General features: G+C 42.4%; 1 protein-coding gene across 2 annotated transcripts in view; it reads left to right on the forward strand.

The window, feature by feature from the left end:
* Positions 1-25,429, forward strand: part of exoc4 (exocyst complex component 4) — a 164,295-nt gene that overhangs the window by 52,719 nt on the left and 86,147 nt on the right. For both annotated transcript variants that reach the window (XM_057854368.1, XM_057854369.1), the window contains exon 11: positions 15,894-15,990. In XM_057854368.1, coding sequence (XP_057710351.1) covers positions 15,894-15,990 — 97 coding nt within the window. The remainder of the gene's footprint in view (positions 1-15,893; positions 15,991-25,429) is intronic.

The raw sequence follows: 25,429 nt of genomic DNA on the forward strand, positions 1-25,429 counted from the left end.
GTTTGCGGCAATGCATGAGTGGGTCGTTCCGCGCATGCGTTAAATGCGTTAAAAATTTAATTTGATTTTAATTTTATTTAATTTAAAAAATGAATGACGTTAACGCGATAAATTTGACAGCCCCAGTAAAAATACACCTAAGCCCACTTGTTGAAGGTTGAGTGTAATTTTGCCAAACACAAAAGACAGTTCCTGATTGGCTCGTGCGTGGTCAGCCTCCCCAAATGTCTCATCAGGAGCAATTATTGGCTTCGCTTTCTCACTCAAGGAAAGAAAGTCCCCGGGGGAGACGACATGTTGAGCTTTTAATCAGCCCGTGTGACTGTGCAGTAAAGGGGAACCGGCAGAGGAGTCGTGTTTGTTTTCATATTACTATTACTTTGAAATAAACGTGTTATAAGTGTAATTTATCTGTTGAGCGCCGGCCATATATCAATGCAACGCATACAAACGCATGCACGGGAAGACATAATTGCCTCTTGCACACTCCGCCACGCCTCATACGCTTCAATTAACCCACAAGTCTTTATTACACCTCCATATGTAGCCATATTCGGAGCATTGTGTGTGAGACTGGATGTCACAGTGCGGGTGTTTACTTCACACCCCACCGCTTTCAATCATACTCCCGATGAATAAATGATGAAAGTTACAATTTCCGGCTGTAGATATGTTGTCTGTTTTGATGGCACAGGATAGCCCGTCGGTCAGTAGTATATTTTAAAAAGGCTGTTTCGCTTCATGTCGCGGCCGATCGTTGTGTTGCGTGTAATATTGTCTTGCCCCGGGGCACGTTTGAAGTGATGATATCATAACACTGCCGTGCCATAAACACAACAGCGCCTGGCATATGCATGCAAATAAAAACACATGCTTGTGACCTCCCGTCTCCGAGAAGTGCACATCTCCCACTCTGAATGTACAATGGGGCAAATAAGTATTTAGTCAACCACTAATTGTGCAAGTTCTCTCATTTGAAAATATTAGCGAGCCCTGTAATTGTCAACATGGGTAAACCTCAACCATGAGAGACAGAATGTGGAAAAAAAAACTGAAAATCACATTGTTTGATTTTTAAAGAATTTATTTGGAAATCATGGTGGAAAATAAGTACCGTTGTTGTTATCATTTTGACGCCACGGGGTGTTACAAGAAATTTCCGGGTTGGCAGTGAGTCAGTAACAGGCACACTTTTGCAAAATAGACAATGTTTATTGATTACAATCCCACATAAAAGCAAGCAAGACAGACATCACATCAAGCATAACGTGATAACAATAACGCTAGATCCAGATTGTCACTTCTAAATCCCCGCGCTACCGTGGAAGCACACAAAGTATTCCCTTGCAATGAAAAAGCTCTTACCGTTGACAATGGGCGGAGAGCCAGAGCCTCAGTCAGAGCCAGCAGGGGAACACGACCGAGCGATTTCGTACGTGAATCCTACGGCGGACTCTGAGGAGTCTATCGACGGGACGGTCGTAACTCCGTGGAATGGAATTGCGTCGTGTTTGCGCGGATGCGGTGATCGTCCCGATACGTGGATTCGTTAGGAGATTGTACTACACATAACGTCAGATGAATAGGAATTTCTGTGGATCTGTGTTAGCTTTTATGTGGGATTGTAATCAATAAACATCATTAATTCTGCAATTGTCATAAATAAACATTGTCTATTTTGCAAAAGTGTGCCTGTTACTGACTCACCGCGAACCCGGAAATTTCTTGTAACATGGGGTGAGGAGGAAGTTGAAAGTCCTTGTTGCCCAACGTTTCCCCTTTTGATATTCAAAAATGGTAGCGCAAGCAATCTAATTACAAGCAGATTTACCCACTCCCAGACCTCTGATGGGAGAAAAATGTTTAAAATAGTAGTGTGTTGTTTATGTATAAAACCCCCAGCAATCCCTCGAGGGGTGGCAAAACCTGGGGGCGGCCGGAGTGGCGTTCAATGTCAAGTTGTGTTGTACAAAGCAAGGTGGGAGAGGAGGTGCAAATGGAAAAAGCTCTGGTGGGAGATGTAGTAATGTATCAGACATAACACAGACCTTTTTCCCTACACACAAACACTAACAGCACCAAAGGTTTGCGTTCTCATGTTGAAAATACCCACTTTCTGGCCAACGCATTTGCTCCAATAATTCAATTACAAAAAGGATTGTTGCAAATTCTTTGTTTTAATCATTCAAGTCTAAATGTATAATCCATTGCACGGTTGCCATAATGTTGATACTATTTGGCTTACCTGTCAGTCATCAATCCCTTAGAGTCCTATTGCTCTACTCCTTGCACGGTGATCAATATCTGACTTTTCCCAACCTCGCTATTATGGTTTAACATATTCAGAAAGGAAACCTCATATGTGGGTTGAACTTTGTTGGCAGAAAAAAAATCGATTTACCATTATTATTATAGGGTTTTAATACTGAGGCCGCTCGCCTTTGCCTTTACTTGCTTCTTTGCACACATAGAATGTTCTTAATATACACTGCTGGCCTGCAATTCTGTCAGATAATGCTCAATTTCTCCCGGAAAATGATTGTAATTTGTTACGGGGGGGGGGGGGGGGGGAGATCCCAAAGCAGTCAGCCGGTTGTGATGAATGTTATTTTATTGTTGAACACAATATAGTAGATGAAGCTAGCGCCAAGGCAGAAGGTGGGTAACGTTAGGCTTGGAGGAGAAGAGAGGACTCGGAAAGAGGCAGGCGTGGAATCCGACAATCGGCGCGCGTAAGACAGGTCCTGGGGCGAGAGCATCTTTCGTGGCACGCCAGACCCACTTAGAGTGTTTGAAAGAGTGAGTGAGAGAAAGCTGCTGTGGAGTGGGCTGGGCGGAAGGCGTCCCTGGGTGTTGTCGTGGGATGATCCTCATGTGGCAAGTTTGGGCGGTCAAGTTCGTGCGGCATCTTTTGTGGCACCGCGCTATCAATTTGTTGTCTCGGTAGGGCGTGAGTGTTCTGACCCCACCGAAGAAATGTTTGACGTCCTTTGCTTACCTCATCAGGTGAGGGCTGATAAGGTGATCCACTTTACTGTGTCAAATGGCACGGAGTGACGTCCCTCAAACTATGGTTAAATGCTTTAAAGTAATGATTGTGTTAAACTAATGCAAACAGTTATATGGTGTGTGCGGGAAAGGTAACTATTCCCTTCAAAAGCAACCCCAAAACATCAGGGAACCTTCGCCATGTTTAACTGTGGGGAACGTGTTCTTTTCTTTGAAGGCCTCGTTTTTTTCCAGAGAACCAAAGAACATTCTTCTAAAACGTTTTTGGCTTTCTCAGGTGAGTTTTGCCAAACTCCAACCTGGCTTCTTTACGTCTTTGGGTCACAAGTGCGGTCTTTCTGGGTATCTTACCATAGAGTCCCTTTTCATTCAGACACCGACGAACAGTACGGGTTGACACTGTTGTACCCTCGGACTGCAGGATAGTTTAAACTTGTTTGGATGTTAGTCGAGGTTCTTTATCCTCCACCATCCGCACAATCTTTCGTTGAAATATCTCGTCGATTTTTCTTTTCCGTCCACAGGTTAGCCACAGTGCCATGGGCTTTACACTTATTGATGACACTGCGCACGGCAGAAACAGGAACATTCAGGTCTTTGAAGATGGACTTGTAGCCTTGAGATTAGGAGTGGAAACCTCTTGGTACCTCACGATACGATACGGTTTGCAGTACAAAACCTACGATAACGATCTGACGATATGGCGATACAATGATTATCGATTCATTGGTCAGGAAATCATTCTAGAGATATTCTAAAAACAACTAATAAACAGAAAAGCAAGTTTCTGATGTGAATTAGAATGAGTTTATTAAGAGTAGACGTCCAATCCATTTGAACTGGGAGGGTGGCAGCGAATGAACGAATGTTCATTCGCTGCCACCCTCCCAGTTCAAATGGATTGAACATCTATGGCCGTCAGTAGCAGCCAATGCCAGGCAATGAGGTAATTTTGGGCCATTTAAGATCATTTACCTGTTGATTTTCAGTTACTTCCTGTTGATTTTGGGGTATTTTATGGGCCACTTCCTGTTGATTTTCTGTTACAGAACAGGAAATGACCTGGGAATCCCACAAATGAATAGGCAGCGACTCAAACTCAACAGGAAATGACCTGGAAATGCCCGAAAGTGAACAGCAAGTGACCTATAAATGCCCTAAACAAATCGGACAAAATGACTGTGAATGCTCTGGTTTCGAATGAACAAACGTTCCCAGTCTAAATGGATTGGGTGTCAAGCACCGTCAAGGCAGCCTTAGAGTTCACTGAGACACTATTATTGTGGAAGGTTTTGGTAGCAACTTGTTGGTTCCTTTTTTTTTAAGACATTGACACCTTTTTAAAATATATCGATTCTTGCAGGAGCATGTTGATAACTTTTTGGGATACAAAGTATCACAATATATAACCATTTCGATATTTTGTCACACCCCTACTTGAAATTGCCCATGCTTCCTCCCAATTTTGCTTCTCAAGTCCTCAGACAGTTCTTTGGTCTTCTTTCTTTTCTCCAAGATCAATGTGGTTCACACAAGGACACAGGACAGAGGTTGAGTCAACATTAATCCAGTTTAACTGGCTGCAAGTGTGATTTAGTTGTTGCCACCACCTGTTATGTGCCACAGGTAAGTAACAGGTGCTGTTAATTATACAAATTAGGGTTATCTGACAGAATTGCAGGGGTGCCAATTAGAGTTGTTCCAATCATGTTTTTCTGCTCCAAATCCGATCCCGATCGTTTTAGTTTGAGGATCTGCCGATCCCGATATTTCCCGATCCGATAGCTTTTTTTTGCTCCCGATTCAATTCCAATCATTCCCGATAATTTTTCCCGATCATATACATTTTGGCAATGCATTAAGAAAAAAATGAATAAAACTCGGACGAATATAAACATTCAACATACAGTACATAGGTACTGTAATTGTTTATTATGACAATAAATCCTCAAGATGGCATTTACATTATTAACATTCTTTCTGTGAGAGGGATCCACGGAAAGAAAGACTTGTGACTTTATATATTGTGACTAAATATTGCCATCTAGTGTATTTGTTGAGCTTTCAGTAAATGATACTGCAGCCATTCAACCCAAATGCATGATGGGAAGTGGAACCATGACTGTGCGTAGTGCTACCAGTTGATATATCTTCTCTGCGTTGGGAAAGAACATAAGGTGTTAAGAAAAACAACAATTGCTACCTTGCTTCCCCACATTGCTTCCTATGATATTTCTAATCGTAGAGAGAAGGACTGTAAGTGCTTTAGCCTATTAAAAAAAAGGCTCCAAAGGCTGCCAAAATTCACTCTACTCATTTTACGCTGCCTTTTATCTCTCTATGTAGGTAAAACGGCGCCATTACCGATTGAGCGCGACAATGCATGAGTGGGTCGTGCAGCGCATGCATTAATTGCGTTAAATATTTTAGCGTGATACATTTTTTTAAAAATTAATTACCGCTGTTATCGGGATAAATTTGATAATCCTACCTTAAGCCTAAACTAAAGAATCTGGATGAGTGTAACATATTATGTCTGTAACGTTAAATACAATTAGAAAACGATTTAATTAAAAAATATTTATACAGTATATTAAAAAAAAAGGCATGGCCGATATTTTTTTGCCGATTCCGATACTTTGAAAATGACGTGATCGGATCCAATCGATCGGCATCCCGATCGATCGGGACATCTCTAGTGCCAATACTTTTGGCCAGCAGTGTAGCCAGTCATTTCTTAGGCTCGTGCCCGACACGCAAAAAAGTTAAGTTTTACAGCGTATTGTGCATGAGCCAGCAAAAGGGCTATTGAAGATTTTTCCAAGTTACTCGTTGGACAACAGACTGAGATTAGAGCAAGGTCGACAAAGTTCGCACTGCGACAAAATTCAATCACTAGGAAAGAGCCTGGTGAATTTTCCCCCTAACACGTGGCTAATTTCAATTAGTGCTGGAGGTCCTGTCGTCTTTGGCAGCTTTCAGCGTCACCCCTGTGTTTGCTTTTGATCTCGGAGCCGCTGATTTCAGGGAGGAATCCTTGGCATCTGCACAGATTCTTTAGGTGTTGGCACAAGTGATGAACACAAAAAACCTGCTTGCGGCAGCATGCGACAGTTCCTCAGGTGATGATGCTGAAGGTTTAGTTAGTCAATTTGTAGTGTTAATTGTAAGTGCAAACATTTCAAATAGATTGCACGTTTACAAGTGAAAAACACAATCACAACAGAAGGATGAAAACAGCCACATGATTGGATGTCTATCATCGTTAATGGCACTGAGAGTTAAAGTGCCTGTGCCACGAAAAAGCATGTTTACTTCATAATACACGCGGTATTTTATGCTCCTGAATGAAATGGACCGCTTGGATGTGTGTGGAAGCGATCACTATATTTATTTAGTTTTTTTCAATTCCGCGCCATGAAAATGAGTGACTTCTGGCAACAGTCTCGAGTTGAGAAAGAGTGACGTGCTGTGACGTGTACGGAGGAAGGTGTCCTCTCCACTTTACAGCCGTACTGTTGAATGAGAAGGACTAAGGATTCAGCTGATTTTGCGGATTAAGACGTTTATTTTACGCATCACGCCAGCCAAACGGCTGCAGAAAAATCTTGCTGTATGAGGAAGAGGCGCGTTCGCCTTTTTGGGGTTTCAAAAGGTTCCCACTCACCGGTGGATATTGGCCAAAACAAGCCCTACCACTGTGGGACCATGGGACTCACAAGGAAGTGAGTAAACATCGTGTTTTGTAATATGTCAAATACGGGGGTCATTTTAATATGTAGGTGGCTTGCATCAAATTCTCCAACCGATTAGAAATTGCAACTTTGTGTTAAAAATAGCCGCGAATACAGCGATTACAAAGTAATAAACACTACAAACTCTTTAAATAAAGGACTACTTACTGTACGTTTGATCATGGATGGTCGTGTAAGAAGCTCTCCTCATACTCATTAGCTGCATATGTTAGCTGCACAGCAACTGCACCCGCCCTCCTCCACTGAGTCTCGCTGTTTATGACTTCGCCGTGTCGTAAAGCATTATTTTGCCATATTCGTGTTGACCATTTGGCGGCGACACGCTCCTCCGACGTCGGCCAGTTTGTTCAGCGGTCATTGTCCAGCTGCTTCACCGGCAAGCTCCCCTGTCCTTAGTAGCAGGAGAACGAGCTGTAAATTGCTCTCCGGCAGGCGGGTTGGCAATCAGACAATCGGCAACCCATTCTTCATGTGAAATGATCCGGGCTAGTTTTGTGTGATTTTCCGCTTCGAAGGCTTTTAAACATCACTCTGTTCGGGTTAGCATGTCGGCTAGCTGTCACGCCTCTTGGTTTGTTTATATTCTCCGAAGCCGGGGAAGGGAAATCACATAAGCCCGATTTAGGTGGCATAAAACATCGTTCGGGAGGTGCGACAGGAAAGGGGAAATCGACAGTTTTGACCATTATGGAGTAATTTTGTCATGTCGTCCTGAATAAATGCATTTTTATTATTTCATATTCCATTTAGCACAAGACTGGTATTTGTTATGACCATGCCATTTATTTAGCTATTGGGCAAAAATACTTGGATAAAAAGAATATCCTGTAAAAATATTGGAGTAGAGAGACTGAAACAATTTTGCGGCTCTCTTCGTCACGTTTTCCTCGTTGTGAATAATTCCCCCTCAATGAGCTGCGTACTAATTACTGCGTACTCCGCTGACGTCATCCACTTGTTGGGGACGCTAGAGCCCTATAATGGTAGGCGTGGCTAACAGGCAGATTAAAAGACTAATTTCTCGTCATCTGCGCTTTGCTAAATTGTTGTATATATTCGAAGAGTCTCAAAATATGATTCTAATTCACATAATAATCCTATTTAAGACTTTTTCTCCTGTCGTACGCACTTTAAGCCAGTTTGATGTAGTGTAGTTTTAGTGCTGAAACTCCATTGTGTATCGCAGTCAATATTCAGTGTAAACCGTACAAGTCTGTACATTGTTGACACTGACAGACGCTCCATGAGTAAAATCCACAGAGCCACGCAAAAACACACATTTAATAATTAATCCCGCTCATTTCACGCCTGGATATATTTATGCTATTATTTATTTATGATATTAATTCTCATCAGAGAGTTGGGTTCCTTCAGCTGGTGGAGCACAAGCTTCAAATTAATTTTAATAATGGAAAGGTCTCATTAAGATCCAATCAGACATGAAGGCAGTCTGAGTGTAATAGGATGCCCCCACACTTGACCAAAAGATTCATGTTTTATTGAGGCGCAGGTGTCAACTCTGTGGATGTGCTGATTTTTTTATTTTTTTTTTGACAAAGTGCAATTCCCTCAGAAACTATGTCAAAGGCTGATGACAAACACAATATTTCTTACAAATATGAACCTAATTAATTGCTAGGTCAAATGCTCAATGCAAAATAAATCTGTATTGATTTATGCTAACTTTTATTCGTATTGGTTCAGATGATACACCGTTCGATTCAAACCTTTGTTTTCAATAACTACTAAAGAAACATTTTGAAAATTTCCAGAATAAATGTCTGGATTTTATTAGCAAATTTAAATTGCAATATTTGAACATAACTTAACCGCCGGTGAGCTCCAACGACCCGGGTCGGCAAGACCCCGAAAACTGGGCCAAAAGGCCAAACTCCCCGTGTTCACCTAGGTCTTAACCCCTTGTACTGACTCTATTTTGAAAGCTGGAAAAAGGCTTTGAAACACAAGTTGACAATTTATGTTGGTCGATAATGATCAAACAGCAAGGCAAAACAGCGACAGACCCAGGCGAGGAGGCAGACTGGTTCCCGGGTCATCATATCACAAGTCAACAAAAGATTCCTGAGAAAAATGACCGCGATTAGTTAAGCATTCAGTCTTTTAAAGGCTCTGGTGAGGCAGGCTGTGGCCCGGAAGAAGGGTATGTTTGGCCGTTGTTTAGGATAATCTTCTATCGCACTTTTGGCTGTTTAGTTCGTGCGTCACAGTTGCTGAGTCACCGTTACTGGGGCAACCGCAGTGGGAGATTTTGCCCGCCTTAGCATCAAAGGGGCGCTTGGAGTCTTATCGGTTGTGTTATCGGATGGATATCGGCCGTTTTGCTGGTGTTCCTTGTGTTGGGACATGACGCACCGCCATTTGCTCTGGACTGTCCTGAAGAGCTGGTTGTGGGATTTGGTGTTGCAGACCTGGGCTTGTAGATGTCTTGCCTATTACATGGTTGTCAGCATCCATCTTGCTTAGTCAGCTGCATTACGCACGCATTGGGCTTCCGTGGTCAGAAGGCGTGATGTATTTCTTATGCCCTATGTCAAATATATTCTGCTTGTTTTCCTTAAAGTATCATATAAATGTTTATTTTATATTGGGAGCGTTAGAGTAATACAAACAGTCAGACAGTAAATATGAGAAAAGATACTATTCCCTTCAGTTAACATACACACTAAATACTAACCTGTAATAATCTCTTAACTATCCAGGAATGCAAAAAATCTGATCTCCTCTAGAGCAGTGATGTTTTGGGGCTGTCGTTGGGCAACACGGACTTTCAACTCCCTCCTCACCCCGTGGCGTCAAAATTATAACAAGAAAGGGGGGCAAAAATCCCAGAACCACACGGGGGGACCTAGAGAATGACCTACAGAGAGCTGAGACCACAGTAACAAAGGCTACTATCAGTAACACAATGTGCCGCTAGGGACTCAAATCCTGCACTGCCAGACGTGTCCCCCTGCTGAAGAAAGTACACGTCCAGGCCCGTCTGTGGTTCGCTAGAGAGCATTTGGATGATCCAGAAGAGAACTGGGAGAATGTGTTATGGTCAGATGAAACAAAAATAGAACTTTTTGGTAGAAACACAGGTTCTCGTGTTTGAAGGAGAAAGAATACTGAATTGCATCCGAAGAACACCATACCCACTGTGAAGCATGGGGGTGGAAACGTCATGTTTGGGGCTGTTTTTCTGCAAAGGGACCAGGACGACTCATCTGTGTAAAGGAAAGAATGAATGGGGCCACGTATTTAGAGATTTTGAGTGAAAATCTCCGTCCATCAGCAAGGGCATTGAAGATGAGATGTGGCTGGGTCATTCAGCATGACGATGATCCCAAACACACAGCCAGGGCAACAAAGGAGTGTGGCTTCATAAGAAGCATTTCAAGGTTTTGGCGTGGCCTAGCCAGTCCCCAGATCTCAACCCCATAGAAAATCTGTGGAGGGAGTTGAATGTCCGTGTTGCCCAATGACAGCCCCAAAACATCACTGCTTAGAGGAGATCTGCATGGAAGAATGGGCCAAAATATCAGCAACAGTGTGTGAAAAGCTTATAAAGAGTTACAGAAAACGTTTGGCCTCCGTTATTGCCAACAAAGGGTACATAACAAAGTATTGAGCTGAACTTTAGGTATTGACCAAATATTTATTTTCCACCATGATTTGCAAATAAATTATTGAAAAATCTAACAATGTGATTTTCAGTTTTTTTTTCCACTTTCTGTCTCTCATGGTTGAGGTTTACCCATGTTGACAATTACAGGCCTCTCTAATATTTTCAAGTGGGAGAACTTGCACAATTCGTGGTTGACTTAAATATTTATTTGCCCCACTGTACGTCACTATTTGTAAGATTGCCAACGGCCTCAGGTTGACAGGTATCCATAAATATACAGTGACATGAAGCTAAGTGACACACTTGTAAATGAGGGATTATTTCCTATCTTTACTCATCTCCTTATTCCGCGCTCTCTTTAACACACGCTTGTACGTGCATACTCAAACACACAGAGTCTCAGGAGACGCCGATGCAACGTTTGATATTACACATGCGTTTTCTCTCGCCGCCTAAATCTGGTCAGGGGCCGGAATTCATCGCAGGATCAAACCGACTTTTTCTCATCAAACTCAGGAAAGTGTGTCTAATGCAATTTCACTAACTCACTGACTGACTTGATTACATGTGGGCCGGGGAAGGGGATTCCAAGGCGCCGTCGGGGTGGCTGGCTAGAAGCTCGTGTGGTGTAGGTAAGTGTTAGTGTAGGCTTTTCAGTTGCTGACAGATAGGAGTTCTCCTCAAAATTCAACCGCATTAAGATTCATTAGGATTCTCTCCTTTCTCGCGCTAAGCCGTCCCTTCTTCCACACACCGCTAATCCCGGATGCTCACCAAAGTCCAGACGGACAAAAAACATTTTTCCACAATTATGTGGCGTCTGCTGGTACCAGTCGAGTGCCATCCTGACCCTGTCACGTCCAGACAAGTCTGAAAGAGCGCCATGCATATTAATGCCTCCTTCTGTTTAATATTCATCGGTGTTATGCCCTGTTGGCAGCTGCTCCCAGACCCTCATGGATCAGTGAGGCTTCCTCCTCGTCTGACATGGGTGCAGATGTTTAGAGCGTGAAATTAAATTGGTCATTGTCATCGGGGTCTACGCGCGGGGGAGTTGCTTGTTTGTGAACGCGGGAGTGGTTTTCGTTTGGACAGGTAAAGAAAACTTCCAAGAAGTTGGACAAAGGACAGAAGACAAGTGCTCCTGTGGCAGATTTGTTTGCTTTCCTCTAATTGAGTTCTAATTGAATTAGCACCAAAGGAAGGACTCACTCAGGCAGGGACGCTGTTAGATGACAGTAGATCAAAGTCGGAAAGCCTTCATTTGAAAGTTGGCAAAGGAATAAAGGCCGACCTCGTCAATTCTCATGAAAATTCAGCGAGAGTTGTCTCCCGTGCGTTTCAAATAAAACTTGTTCGATTAGAAATGCATTATTGAGCCTAGCTCGGGGAACAATGGCTTGATATGCATTTGAATGCACGCCGCCGAGGTAATACGGAACGAGCTCGGGCGCAGCGTGGAGGTGTCTTTGTGTTATATCACACGAGCTTTGCAAGGCCGAAATGGAAATGGAAAAAGAAGGAAACACAAGGCCGAGGCTTTGTTCCAAAAACGTATTTTTCTCATCACCTATCTCGCACCTCTTGAAGTTCCTCATTAGCTCATCTAAAGTGTCCCAAATGCAACCAAGATGTTCCATATCGCTAAATCACAATTTGCTTGCGAACACCGCATGAGCGTCCATGCGTGGATTGTATTCCTCCGAGGTGCACATACGTGAACACGGATCTTTCCTCTGCGCAGTTTGCTGTATTGATGGAAAGTCACAATTCCGTCTCGCGTCAATTATATCGATTACTTCAGCATGAGTGGAGGTAATGAGCTTCAGTGTTCTTTGGCTCCCCTGTGATATCCGCCTCGTCTCCTTTTCTGCATGAAACCCCAACTCGGATCTCCCGACCAATTGCCCCACTGTCATTCTGCGCCACCAATGTCGGAGCGTGTTAGATGATTTTCTCATTAGCCCCTGTTAGCTTAGGTGGAGCATGGGCATGCATTTGTAGTTGTGACTCTAAGCCTTCATTTTCGCCACCTTGACTCGACCTGTTGTCGCTACTACAACCCCTCGCGAAAAGTATAGAAAGTGCAACTCCAGCATTCAGAAACACTAAAAGAAATAAATAAAAAACATTTTGGTGGTGAGTAAATGTTACTTTTATAGAGCAAGTGCAGGGAAATAAATATCGAATCTCTGAGGGAAAATAGAGTGGGGCAAATAAGTATTTAGTCAACCACCAATTGTGCAAGTTCTCCTACTTGAAAAGATTAGAGAGGCCTGTAATTGTCAAAATGGGTAAAAATCAACCATGAGAGACAGCATGTGGAAAAAACAGAAAATTACATTGTTTGATTTTTAAAGAATTTATTTCCAAATTAGAGTGGAAAATAAGTATTTCGTCACCTGCAAACAAGCAAGATTTCTGGCTGTCAAAGAGGTCTAACTTCTTCTCACGAGGTCTAACGAGGCTCCACTCATTATCGGTATAAAAGACACCTGTCCACAACTTCAGTCAGTCACACTCCAAACTCCACTATGGCCAAGACCAAAGAGCTGCAATAGTTAAAACGCTTGGTGTAAAGAAATTAACTGTGGGAGCAATTATTAGAAAATGAAAGACATACAAGACCACTGATAATCTCCCTCGATCTGGGGCTCCATGCAAGATCTCACCCTGTGGTGTCAAAATGATAACAAGACGGTGAGCAAAAATCCCAGAACCACACGAGGGGACCTAGTGAATGACCTACAGAGAGCTGGCACCACAGTAACAAAGGCTACTATCAGGAACACAATGCGCCGCCAGGGACTCAAATCGTGCACTGCCAGGCGTGTCCCCCTGCTGAAGCCAGTACACGTCCAGGCCCTTCTGCGGTTCGCTAGAGAGCATTTGGATGATCCAGAAGAGGACTGGGAGAATGCGTTATGGTCAGATGAAACCAAAATAGAACTTTTTGGTAGAAACACAGGTTCTCGTGTTTGGAGGAGAAAGAATACTGAATGGCATCCGAAGAACACCATACCCACTGTGAAGCATGGGGGTGTAAATATCATGCTTTGGGGCTGTTTTTCTGCAAAGGAACCAGGACGACTGATCTGTGTAAAGGAAAGAATGAATGGGGCCATGTATTGAGAGATTTTGAGTGAAAATCTCCTTCCATCAGCAAGGGCATTGAAGATGAGACGTGGCAGGGTCTTTCAGCATGACAATGATCCCAAACACACAGCCAGGGCAACAAAGGAAAGGCTTCGTAAGAAGCATTTCAAGGTCCTGGAGTGGCCTTGCCAGTCTCCAGATCTCAACCCCGGAGAAAATCTGTGGAGGGAGTTGAAAGTTCGTGTTGCCCAATGACAGCCCCAAAACATCATTTCTCTAGAAGAGATCTGCATGGAGGAATGGGCCAAAACACCAGCAACAGTGTGTGAAAAGCTTATGAAGAGTTACAGAAAACGTTTGGCCTCCGTTATTGCCAACAAAGGGTACATAACAAAGTATTGAGATGAACTTTTGGTAAAGACCAAATACTTATTTTCCACCATGATTTGCAAATAAATTCTTTAAAAATCAAACAATGTGATTTTCTGGGGGTTTTTTTCTACATTCTGTCTCTCATGGTTGAGGTTTACCCATGTTGACAATTGCAGGCCTCTAATATTTTTAAGTGGGAGAACTTGCACAATTAGTGGTTGACTAAATACTTATTTGCCCCACTGTATATGGAATCATGAGAAATAAACAAGGAAATCACAATCAAAACACATCTCTAGTATTTAGTAGCACCACCTCTGGCTCTTATGACAGCTTACAGTCTCTGATGATTGACAACCAGTATTCTTCATCAAATTGGTGCCAACTCTCTTTGATTGCAGTTGCCAGACCATCCTTGCAGGTCAGAGCCTTGCTGTGAACTGTTTTGTTTTTTTTTTAATTTCGACCACAGGTTTTCAATTTGGTTGAGATCTGGGCTATTTGCAGGCCATGACATTGACTGGAAGAGTCTTTCTCCAAGGAATGCTTTTACAGTTTTAGCTCTGTGGCAAACATATTTTCAATTGACGGGGTAAGAAAGCTGTCTAAAAAAACAGTCTAAAAGATTTAACCGCAGCCATCTCCCCAGTGCCTACGCCTGACATGCAGCCCCATATATTCAAGGACTGAGGGAATTTTTATGTTTTCTTCAGGCAGTCATCTTTGTAAATCTCACTGGAACGGCACCAAACAAACGTTCCAGCATCATCACCTTGTCCACTGCAGATTCTCGACTCATCACTAAAAATAACCTTCATCCAGGCATTCACAGTCCATGGTTGCCTCTCCTTAGCCAATTGCAGTTTTGTTCTTTTCTGAGTGAGCATCAATGAGTTTCCATTTAGCTTTCCTGAATGAAAATCCCATTTCCTTTAGGCAATTTTGCACAGTTCTGTCACATCTTTTCACACACTGTTCCTGGTATTTTGGCCCATTCCTCCATGCAGATCTCCTCTAGAGCAGTGATGTTTTGGGACTGTCGTTATGGGCAACACGTACTCTCAACTCCCTCCACAGATTTTCTATGGGGTTGAGATCTGGAGACTGGCTAGGCAACTCCAGGACCTTGAAATGCATCTTACGAAGCCACTCTTTTGTTGCCCTGGCTGTGGGTTTGGCATTGTTGTCATGCTGAAAGACCCAGCCACGTCTCATCATCAATGCCCTTGCTGATGGAAGGAGATTTTCGCTCAAAATGTTGTTACATGGCCCTATTCATTATTTCCTTTATACAGATCAGTCGTCCTTATTCTTTCTCCTCCAAACACGAGAACCTGTGTTTCTACCAAAAAGTTCTATTTTGGTTTCATCTGACCATAACGCATTCTCCCAGTCCTCTTCTGGATCATCCAAATGCTCTCTAGCGAACCGCAGAAGGGCCTGGACGTGTACTGGCTTCAGCAGGGGGACACGCCTGGCAGTGCAGGATTTGAGTCCCTGGCGGCGTTGTGTTACTGATAGTAGCCTTTGTTACTGTGGTCCCAGCTCTCTGTAGGTCATTCCCTAGGTCCCCCCGTGTGGTTCTGGGATTTTTGCTCACAGTTCTTGTTATCATTTTGACGCCACGGGGTGAGATCTTGCATGGAGCCCCAGATCAAGGGAGATTATCAGTGGTCTTGTATGTCTTCCGTTTTCTAATAATTGCTCCACAGTTGATTTCTTTACACCAAGCGTTTTACCTATTGCAGATTCAGTCTTCCCAGCCTGGTGCAGGTCTACAATTTTGTCTTTGGTGTCCTTCGACAGCTCTTTGGTCTTGGCCATAGTGGAGTTTGGAGTGTGACTGACTGAGGTTGTGGACAGGTTTCCTTTATACTGATAATGAGTTAAAACAGGTGCCATTAATATAGATAACTAGTGGAGCCTCGTTAGACCTCTTTGACAGCCAGAAATCTTGCTTGTTTGTAGGTGACCAAATACTTATTTTCCACTGTAAAAGCACGTTTGATCAGGGTGGTTTCCTGTCTCTGCAGGCGGTGCCGACGACAACCTGATGGAGGGCGGAGAAATGAAGTTTGTGTGTAAGCCGGGAGCGAGGAACATCACTGTCATCTTCCAGCCTCTTCTCAGGTATGCCACTCCCTACGATGTGTCAAAATGAATCAATGGAAAAGCCAACACATCAGCGAGCCTGCACGTGACTCAATACCAGTAAAAATCAAGCTAATTCTGTTACCAAGCCTCTTAGTAACCATCCATCGATTTGTGACTTTTAAAGTCTGTAAATCGGACTCGACCTCCGGTTCGAAATGTTTTGTTGATACCGTCCAGCAATTGGAAGCGACAGCCGTCCTCGCTTTTACTTCGCATTAGATTCAAGTATTTGGAAGGCCTGCTAGTTCTCTAAATAGTGTAACTCCCAAGAGATTTGTGTAAATCCAATAATGAAGACGCCTAATTGAATTGTGATGCTCTGATACATTACCTTCAAGGCTCCATTAAGGCGGGATGGTTCTTATTTCCACGCCGCACAATTTGACGCCACGCAATGTCTAGTTGTAATGCACAGGGGTGGGATGATTGTAGCGTTTTGGCACAAGCGGCGAGCTTAGCAGATGTTTTGATGGTAAAAGCGTCTCGAATGCGCCGCCTGTGGAGAGCTGCGGTGACACTGCGGCCATCTGGATGGCGACTCTTTTAGCTGATAGAGGATAACTGGTAAACAAATCATGTTGGATGAACTTCCAAGAGTCTTTCTTCTGCTCCATACAGAAACATACCGCACGAAATAAACTCCTTGTTTATGCCTCCCGTGTTGTCGATAAGGGTTTGTATCAATCACTTGCAGTTGCTTAGCACTCCACTCTTCACGACTACACCGTGAGCGCCACTGGCACACCGTAGTTTACAGATGGTTTTCTAATGGCGAAGCTCTGCTGATGGATCGCTATACTTCCCGCAGCCAGCCGCGCGACTCGCGGCAGCTTTAATGACAAAAGCATTCAGTTGGCGCACAAGCTGGTTAAATTAAAGCGAAACAAGTCATACCAACTTTGGTCATTTGTCAGTTTCCAAACTCCTAGTAAGATGCTGCCTTTTTAAAAAAGTTTTCTTAATGTTCGCATCTTTTCATTGCGAGGTGTCATTGGCATCCCCTCTAAGCCGTTCATCCCCTGTGTCTTTCCTGTGCCTGAATCCAATGCAGCAAATCAGCTTGCGCATTAGGCGCCGCCAAGGCCGCTGCTTGTTTACCATTCCGTCTTGGACCGTCTAGCAGCAGAAAAGTTGAGAAAGGTACGCTCCGGTGCCTTCAAGGTTGCGTGTGTCTGACTCTGAATATTCTGAAGGGGATTATTTATTCCACTGGGCCTTGGATGGGCTCTGAATCCCCCGTTGCCTAGAAGGCCAGGCGGAGAGGGACATCTTAGTCAGACATCGCTAATCACCACAGATACAGTTGTATGAAAAAGTATCTGAACCTTTTGGAATTTCTCACATTTCTGCATAAAATCACCATCAAATATGTCTTTGTCAAAATCACACAGATGAAAATTCAGTGTCTGTGTTTACGAAAATCACCCAAACATTTCTGGGTTTTCATATTTTAATGAGGATAGCATGCTAACAATGACAGAAGGGGAAAAAAATAAGTCAGTGAACCCTCTGCCTAAGCAGACTTAAAGCTGTAATGTGAAGTAATTTCATAACATGCCAAATAGGGTCACAATTAGAGCTGGAACAAATACTCGAGCAACTCGAGTAACTCGAGTTTAAAAACTGATCCGAGTAGTTTTATTCACCTCGAGTAATCGTTTATTTTGACAGCTCTAAGCATCACGTTTTGCTCGGACTACTTTTAATGCGGGTCGCGCTGATGTCATGTACGTAGAGGAAGAAGAAGAAGAGGAAAAAAAACAGCCGACAGCTGCTACAAATGCTAAATACTAGCCCGCACGATGCTAGTTGGTAGCAGGTAATGTCTGATGAGTCTCATAGAGATCACATGTATGTTGAACTAGATGCAAAGTGACAGACTCGGCCGCGTCTGGGCAGCGTTACTAAACAGCCGACATCTTAAAGCAGTACAGTGCTAAGCGCTAATAAAGAGCGCTAAGCGCTAATAAATAAGATTAACGTAACGTTAGCCCTGCGGAGGGCTAGGTTTCTATTAATTATGACCACTGTCGATGCTTGGCTAGCGTGTCTTACATACAGGCTTTAACATAACAGAGTGATGAGGGTGTAAAATAAAAACTCAATAATGCTAACTATCAATTTTAGCTCAGTAGTCATTGCTGGATAAAACACCAAGTAGCACTAGTCCCTAATGTGCTCCTCCAATACAGCCTGTATCATACATTTATTTTGAACACTGCAAAAACTCAAAGTCCTATCAGGACTTACAGTTTAGACTAACTTAAAACTTAACTGGAACTTAAAAATGGCTCGTCACAAATAGAAATTCAATGGAAACACGTTTTTAAGTGATGTGTGTTATCAAGCGTAACGGCATTTTTAGGTGTATATATATGTGTATATATATATATATATATATATCAGAGGTTGCGCTAGACATTTTCGTTGTCTGTCATTTTGACTGACAGGGTCATAAAAATCCGGTCATAGTCCATTTTTACCGGTCACTTAAATTTTTTAAATGATAATGATGACATATTCAATAGTATTTAGTTTTCATTCATTTTTAATTAATATTGTAACGCTTGCTTGGCGGCGACAAATTAGACACGGGAGTCGTGGTATTTCTCTCCCTTTTTACTCTGCTTACCGCCAACAACTCCGCCCCCAAAGAAAAAGAGGCAACGATATAGACCCCAATCACCAACGTCACACAATGATTTTGATTGTCAGCTCAAAATCTAAAAAATATAAATATATATTAAATGCATCTTACCAGATATAAAATGACTACTACATAGTCTGTGGTGATCGTTTGGTGCCCAGATTTCTTGTCGAATTACAGCAGTCCATCTCGCTCTCATCCTCCCGGGTCTCTCAGAATACGGTAGAACTTCAAGTCTCTCCGTCTATCTTTTCTGTTACAGCAACCAACCGCCACACACGCCTTCACCATTTTGATTATTAATATTAACGAGCAGAAAAACACGCCGTAATAGGAGGCATGTACGTAGCGGTAATGTGTAAACATGAACAGCTGACACACAATATGGCGGCTCCAGTCAGGGGGGCGGAGTTGTGGCGTCATGTGATTGGGCGGCAATCTTGTCCATCAATTGGATGACGCGCTGGCACACCGGGTGCACCAATAAGAACCTCGCGTTGATGTGTCAATCACGGTGCCGCCGCCAGACCCCGGTGACGCTACAATATTCTGACAGAAGAGCCAACGACTTCATGCATTAAGAGAGACAATAGCTAATTAATATGCTAACTCGCCACCCTGTGGTCTGGGGTGTGAATTGCAACCTGTCAAAATGACGGACGGACGTCAGTTTTTTCCGTCACCGTTTTAAAAAACCGGTCAACGACGGAAAATATCTGGTTAACGCGACCCCTGATCTATATATATATATTTATATATATATATATATATTTTTTTTTTTAATAAGATCTAAAGGTTTTTTGAGTGAAAGCAGTGAATTCGTATTTATTTTAGTTACATCTGAGATGCAATTGTTGGCTGTTTTCAACAAAATACATTGAAAATAAAGACATTGATTGACTGAAAATGGTTCAAGATTAGATGAAATGTCTTGTTTTCTCATGTATATTTATAATTGCTCTTCACCCAAAAATATATTTGTTTTATCCGATTACTCGATTAATCGATAGAATTTTCAGTCAATTACTCGATTACTAAAATATTCGATAGCTGCAGCCCTATTCACAATTAAAGTAATTAAACATTGCCCAATAAATAAAGCATGAAAAAATAATTTATATGTTGTATATTTGACAAAATAATCGCGTTTCCGAAGTTCGAGCCTGAAAGGGGACGAACCCGGAAGTGATATGTCACACCGAGAACAGCGATGGCAGCGCTGTATACGGCCGCCATACAAAGCCCTTCAAACAATGATTCAAACAGCGATATAAGCAATAGATCGAGCGCAAGGGAGCAGATCCAAGTTTTTGAAGAGTTGGAGGAAGAAGAGGAGCTTGGAAGTTTATGTTGGACCTAACATGTATTAGCCAGACGCTAATCAGGATGCAAACAATGTGCCTAGACTCCCTGACATGGATTGGAGACAAGACCCATCGAGATTACAAGATTGGTAAGATATAGGCTGTTATTATTTTCATGATTTGAAGATGCAGGCATATGCACATAATTTTATGTTTTTGTCTATCTGATGACATTGTTTAAAAAAATAATAATCAGACTGCATGTTCATTTTGGCAGATCCTGCGGCTCTCGTGCATATAAAATAATATAAAAACGTTGGGGGGAAAGAAGGAGATGAGTCGTTGATGGCTTTCTCCACTTTATTGTGGCAACAATAAGAAAACAAAATAATAGCGGACTGCCGCCACATTCGACCGCAAAGTTTTGCTTCTCGCTCATCTCCGTCTCGCCTCGTACTACCAGCTACTACTACTTCCTGGGGCTATCGGCAGGAAGTGGCGTCTAATGGCGTGAGGAAATGTAGTTTTTTCACACAAGCGAACAGATTACAAAGCACCACTTCAGTGTTGTCCCGAAACTACATTTCCCATGATTCACTGCGGGACTTGAGCTGTCAACGCTCACATTTGACAGCATTCTGCCGCGGTCCTCTTAGCCAGCTGTTTGCTCGCCATTCACGCTCGTTTGCATTTGATCGCTAGTCTGATACACTCCCGCTTTTTCGGTGAGGTCTTTTGTGTTTATTCGTTATTGGATTGTTTTTGTTCACCACTGTAAATAAGAGCACTGAAGCAAGAAGGGGTAAGTCGCCATTTCTGTTCAACCCGTTTTCTCCTGTTTTTTTTAGCGTAAGAAGCTAGGTTAGCGGCTGTCTTTTCTTCGTTCTTTTTCATGATCAGAGTTTAGTTAGCGGGTGGGGTTCAAGTGTAGATTTCTTTTGTTTGTTGTTTTGGCCTGGGCTTACCCTGAAGCCGTGCTTCATCTACATTTTGTACATATTCATTGCGAGTTTGATTGTTGTGTAAATTTTGTGCCACTTGTGAAATTGTGTGGCTCGTTTTATGTTACGGCCTTCGCGAGCCATCCTTGGGATGTAACACTAGCGAACACAACAATAACTATGCCACGACTATTGCCACGAGTTGGCTTTCGGCTAACGTCGCTAGCTTCGACTGTACATTCCACAACAGTTGGCAGCTCTGCTTTGACAAAGTCATCAGTCATCTATCCAAAAATCACGCTTACTTTTTGGCAAATCCTTGATCATAAGCAGACTGGTTAAGGAAGCAGGCATCTTCGAAGTGTTTGCAGCAGAGAACACTACTCGATGATGGCGTGAAATTCATTCGCTTCGTGCGAACGAAAGATGTCCATTTACGTGCCCTGCTATCCTTTGGCCACTCATACAACAACTCATACAACTTCCCTCGCACTTCCCGGTGTGACGTAATTGCTGAAAAAAAGCATTTTCGTTGTCAAGGGCGTTGCTATGGGTTAAACAAAGAATCTGGGAGGGTTGCGTTAAAAAAAATAACGAAAATATGCTTATAAATGTTTAGCCATTGATATTATTCAAAAACATGGTTGGCCAACCTTACTTCACATTACTGCTTTAAAGACAATTGAAAGATACTTTTTCATACCACTGTATATAGTGGCTTGTAGTTAAATAGTTTATGCTGTTTTTTGTTTGTTTGGTTTTTTTACATCTACAGTGTCCATCTGCTGCATTTAATATGCGTGAATGTTAATAATAAAAGTCAAATCTGTGTCAAGGCTAAGAATATGACAATGTCCCCAAAGGTGACTGCAACTAGTGAATATATGGCTTTGGGGGAGTGTTTTTGCACGTAGTAGCCAATTTAGTTGACTTGTGGGGTCTCCAGTTGACATTTTGCTGGTATTTCCACCTCTTGCACCGGACGGGCTTGGCATTTTGAAAAGCTTCTGCGAGGACTGCTAATCTCTCCCGCCTCACCCGTCGCACGAGGCCCGAGCAGGCCGTTGCTTATGGATGTAAATGAGACAAAAAGACATACATTAGCGCCATTTTATACCCGGGGACCTGCCGTTATTCTATGGATTGAGCTCATTAGAAGCATGGGAGATGCGTACGCAGTCCTCGCAAAGTTGGAGTGAGTAAACTGCCCACAAGGTCAGCACGTGACAAAGAGCGCTCAGAGGGAAGCGGCGAAGGGAAGGACAATGGAACAAGCCATGAAAGTAATGAGGAGCAGACAGAGAGCTCCGTGACAGGAAGAGGACAGAAGGTCCCGGCCACCCGCCGCAGTTGCCTGTGGTGAAAACGACAACACACCATGACTCTGCACTAATTTCACACCCTCATTAAATCCCCTCCCCGAGAGGAGACAATGCAACGACCGCAAATGGAAAAAGCAGAGTGGGAAGGTGCACAATATTGAGGTGTGTGGCAGGACTTTAAAAAAAACATAGCTGTTTGATATGGACAAGTTTCAGTACCCGGAATTAGCAAATGTAAGTACAGTGGGGCAAATAAGTATTTAGTCAACCACCAATTGTGCAAGTTCTACTTGAAAAGATTAGAAATGCCTGTAATTGTCCACATGGGTAAACCTCAACCATGAGAGACAGAATGACGAGAGAAAAAACAGAAAATCACATTGTTTGATTTTTAAAGAATTTATTTCCAAATTAGAGTGGAAAATAAGCATTTGGTCACCTACAAACAAGCAGGATTTCTGGCTGTCAAAGAGGTCTAACTTCTTCTAACGAGATTTAACGAGGCTCCACTCGTTACCTGTATTAATGGCACCTGTTTTAACTCATTATCGGTATAAAAGACAACTGTCCACAACCTCAGTCAGTCACACTCCAAACTCTGCTATTGCCAAGACCAAAGAGCTGTCGAAGGACACCAGAGACAAAATTGTAGACTTGCACCAGGCTGGGAAGACTGAATCTGCAATACGTAAAACCCTTGGTGTAAAGAAATCAACTGTGGGAGCAATTATTAGAAAATAGAAGACATACAAGACCACTGATAATCTCCCTGAGGCTCCATGCGAGATCGTAGCCCGTGGCGTCAAAATGATAACAAGAACGGTGAGCAAAAATCCCAGAATCACACGGGGGGACCTAGTGAATCACCTACAGAGAGCTGGGACCACAAAAACAAAGGCTACTATCAGTAACACAATGCACCGCCAGGGAGATCTGCATGGAGGAATGGGCCAAAAATACCAGCAACAGTGTGTGAAAAACTTGTGAAGAGTTACAGAAAACGTTTGGCCTCCGTTATTGCCTCAAAGGGTACATAACAAAGTATTGAAATGAACTTTTGTTATTGACCAAATACTTATTTTCTGTTTTTTTCCCACATTCTGTCTCTCATGGTTGAGGTTTCAGACTATTTATCTCTCAGGGTGCAGACAATTAAAAAAATGTGTGGCATTTGCCAAGGCCCACAGCATGTCAAAAGAATGGACGCTAGAAAAGTGGCAAAAGGTGGATTTTTCAGATGAATCTTTTATTGAAATCCACCACAGTCGCCTCAAATATTGCAGGAGACCTACCGGAGCCTGCATGGATCCAAGACTCACTCAGAAAACAGTGAAGTTTGGTGGTTACATCATTACCAAAATCATGGTCTGGGCGTACATCCAGTATGGGGGTGTGCGAGAGATCTGCAGGGTGGAAGGCAACATAAATAGTCTGAAATATCAACAAATCTTAGCTGCCGCTTAAATTCCTTACCATATAAAGGGACAAATTCTGCAGCAGGATGGTGCTCCATCGCATACTTCAATCTCTACCGCAAAGTTCCTTAAGGCAAAGATCAAGATCCTCCAGGACTGGCCAGCCTAGTCACCAGACATGAACAACATTGAGCATTTCTTGGGTCGGATGAAAGAGGAAGCATGGAAGACGAAACCCAAGAATGTTGATGAACTCTGGGAGGGTTGCAAGACTGCTTTCTTTGATGTTCTTGATGACTTCATCAATAAATTGTATGAATCTTTGCAGAAGCCCATGGAATTCATACAAAGTATTAAATTTGGATCTCACAGCACCACTATTTAATTCGCTTATGTTATGTAACATATTTTTGTTTTTGTAGGACATTTCTGTCGGCGACAAAACTTTTGTCCTGCCAAAATTTGACCTTTATGTCTTCGTTAAATGATAAATCGTTTTTCAGTGAAACAAATATATTTTTGTACATTCAACATCATTTGGGAGGGTCTTGGCTTTCATATGAGCCATTTCTGAAACCAATTGAATCATTAAAAGTCAGGTTATTAGCAATTGTTTCTACAAAATGGAAAACCGACAAAACTTTTGTCAGAGACTGTAAATAGCAATCAAAATTTATGTTCTGTGCTAATTATTTATTCAGTTCCTGTTCCAGTTCTTTCATTAATTGCTAGCTATGGTATTTGGTAACACATTTAACAGTGGCGCCATAACATTGCCATAAGACCGTCATAATTGTGACATGACACTATCATGGGCCTTGATGAGTGTTTATGACAGATTTTATTAAGTGTCAGTAACTCCGTTTATATCCAGCTCTCAGCTTTTACATCTATTCAAAAGTGAGTTAATTTGCCGGATGACACAAAATAGATCTGTCATAAGCATTCATTAATGCTCATGGCAGTGTCATGTCATAATTATGATGGCCTTATGACTAGAGCTGGGAATCTTTGGGCACCTAACGATTCGATTACGATTACGATTCAGAGGCTCCGATTCGATTATAAAACGATTATTGATGCACCCCCCTCCTTTCTCTTTATTTTATTGATTTATTTATTTATTTATTTATTTTTGTACATTAGTTCCAAAATCGTTCCAAAATCCTCTCAGGCTAAACCAAACTACTATTTCAGTATCAAGCTGGCATATAACAGTAAACAAATATACAAAAATAACAGTAAATAAAATACTCCAGTCCCCATTCTGTATCAGCAGCTTTAAACTACATTCAATTAATTTAATGTTGTGAATCAATTGTTGTAGTTGTTAAAATTGCTCCCGTTATTCCAAAATTTCCCTTCTGTCTACTTTTGTCAAAGTTTTAAAAATATTTCATCATTTAAAGATAGATTCAAGACAAGATTCTGCCGATTTAGGAGTATTTTAGATAAAAAGTTAATTAGGTTCGCTACAACAGAGCCTTCTAGAGAAGTCACTGCTTTAGTACTGCTTTAAGATGGCGGCTGTTTACTAACGCCGGAAAGTCTGTCATTTCGCATCTCGGTTCAATAATACATGTTCTAACACCGCCGTCGTCTGTCATTTTGCATCTAGTTCTACATATATATGATATCTACTGTAGCCGTATGTTTGTATCAACTAGCAACTGGGCGTTGTTTGTAGCGGCTGTCGGTCGCAGTCAGGTATGATTGTTTTCTTATCTAGCGGCATGAGTTGAACATGATATTTACTCTCAGTCCGTTCCTCGTTGCATCCCAAAGA

Source organism: Corythoichthys intestinalis, chromosome 13 (genome assembly GCF_030265065.1).
Source record: "Corythoichthys intestinalis isolate RoL2023-P3 chromosome 13, ASM3026506v1, whole genome shotgun sequence".
NCBI lineage: Eukaryota > Metazoa > Chordata > Actinopteri > Syngnathiformes > Syngnathidae > Corythoichthys > Corythoichthys intestinalis.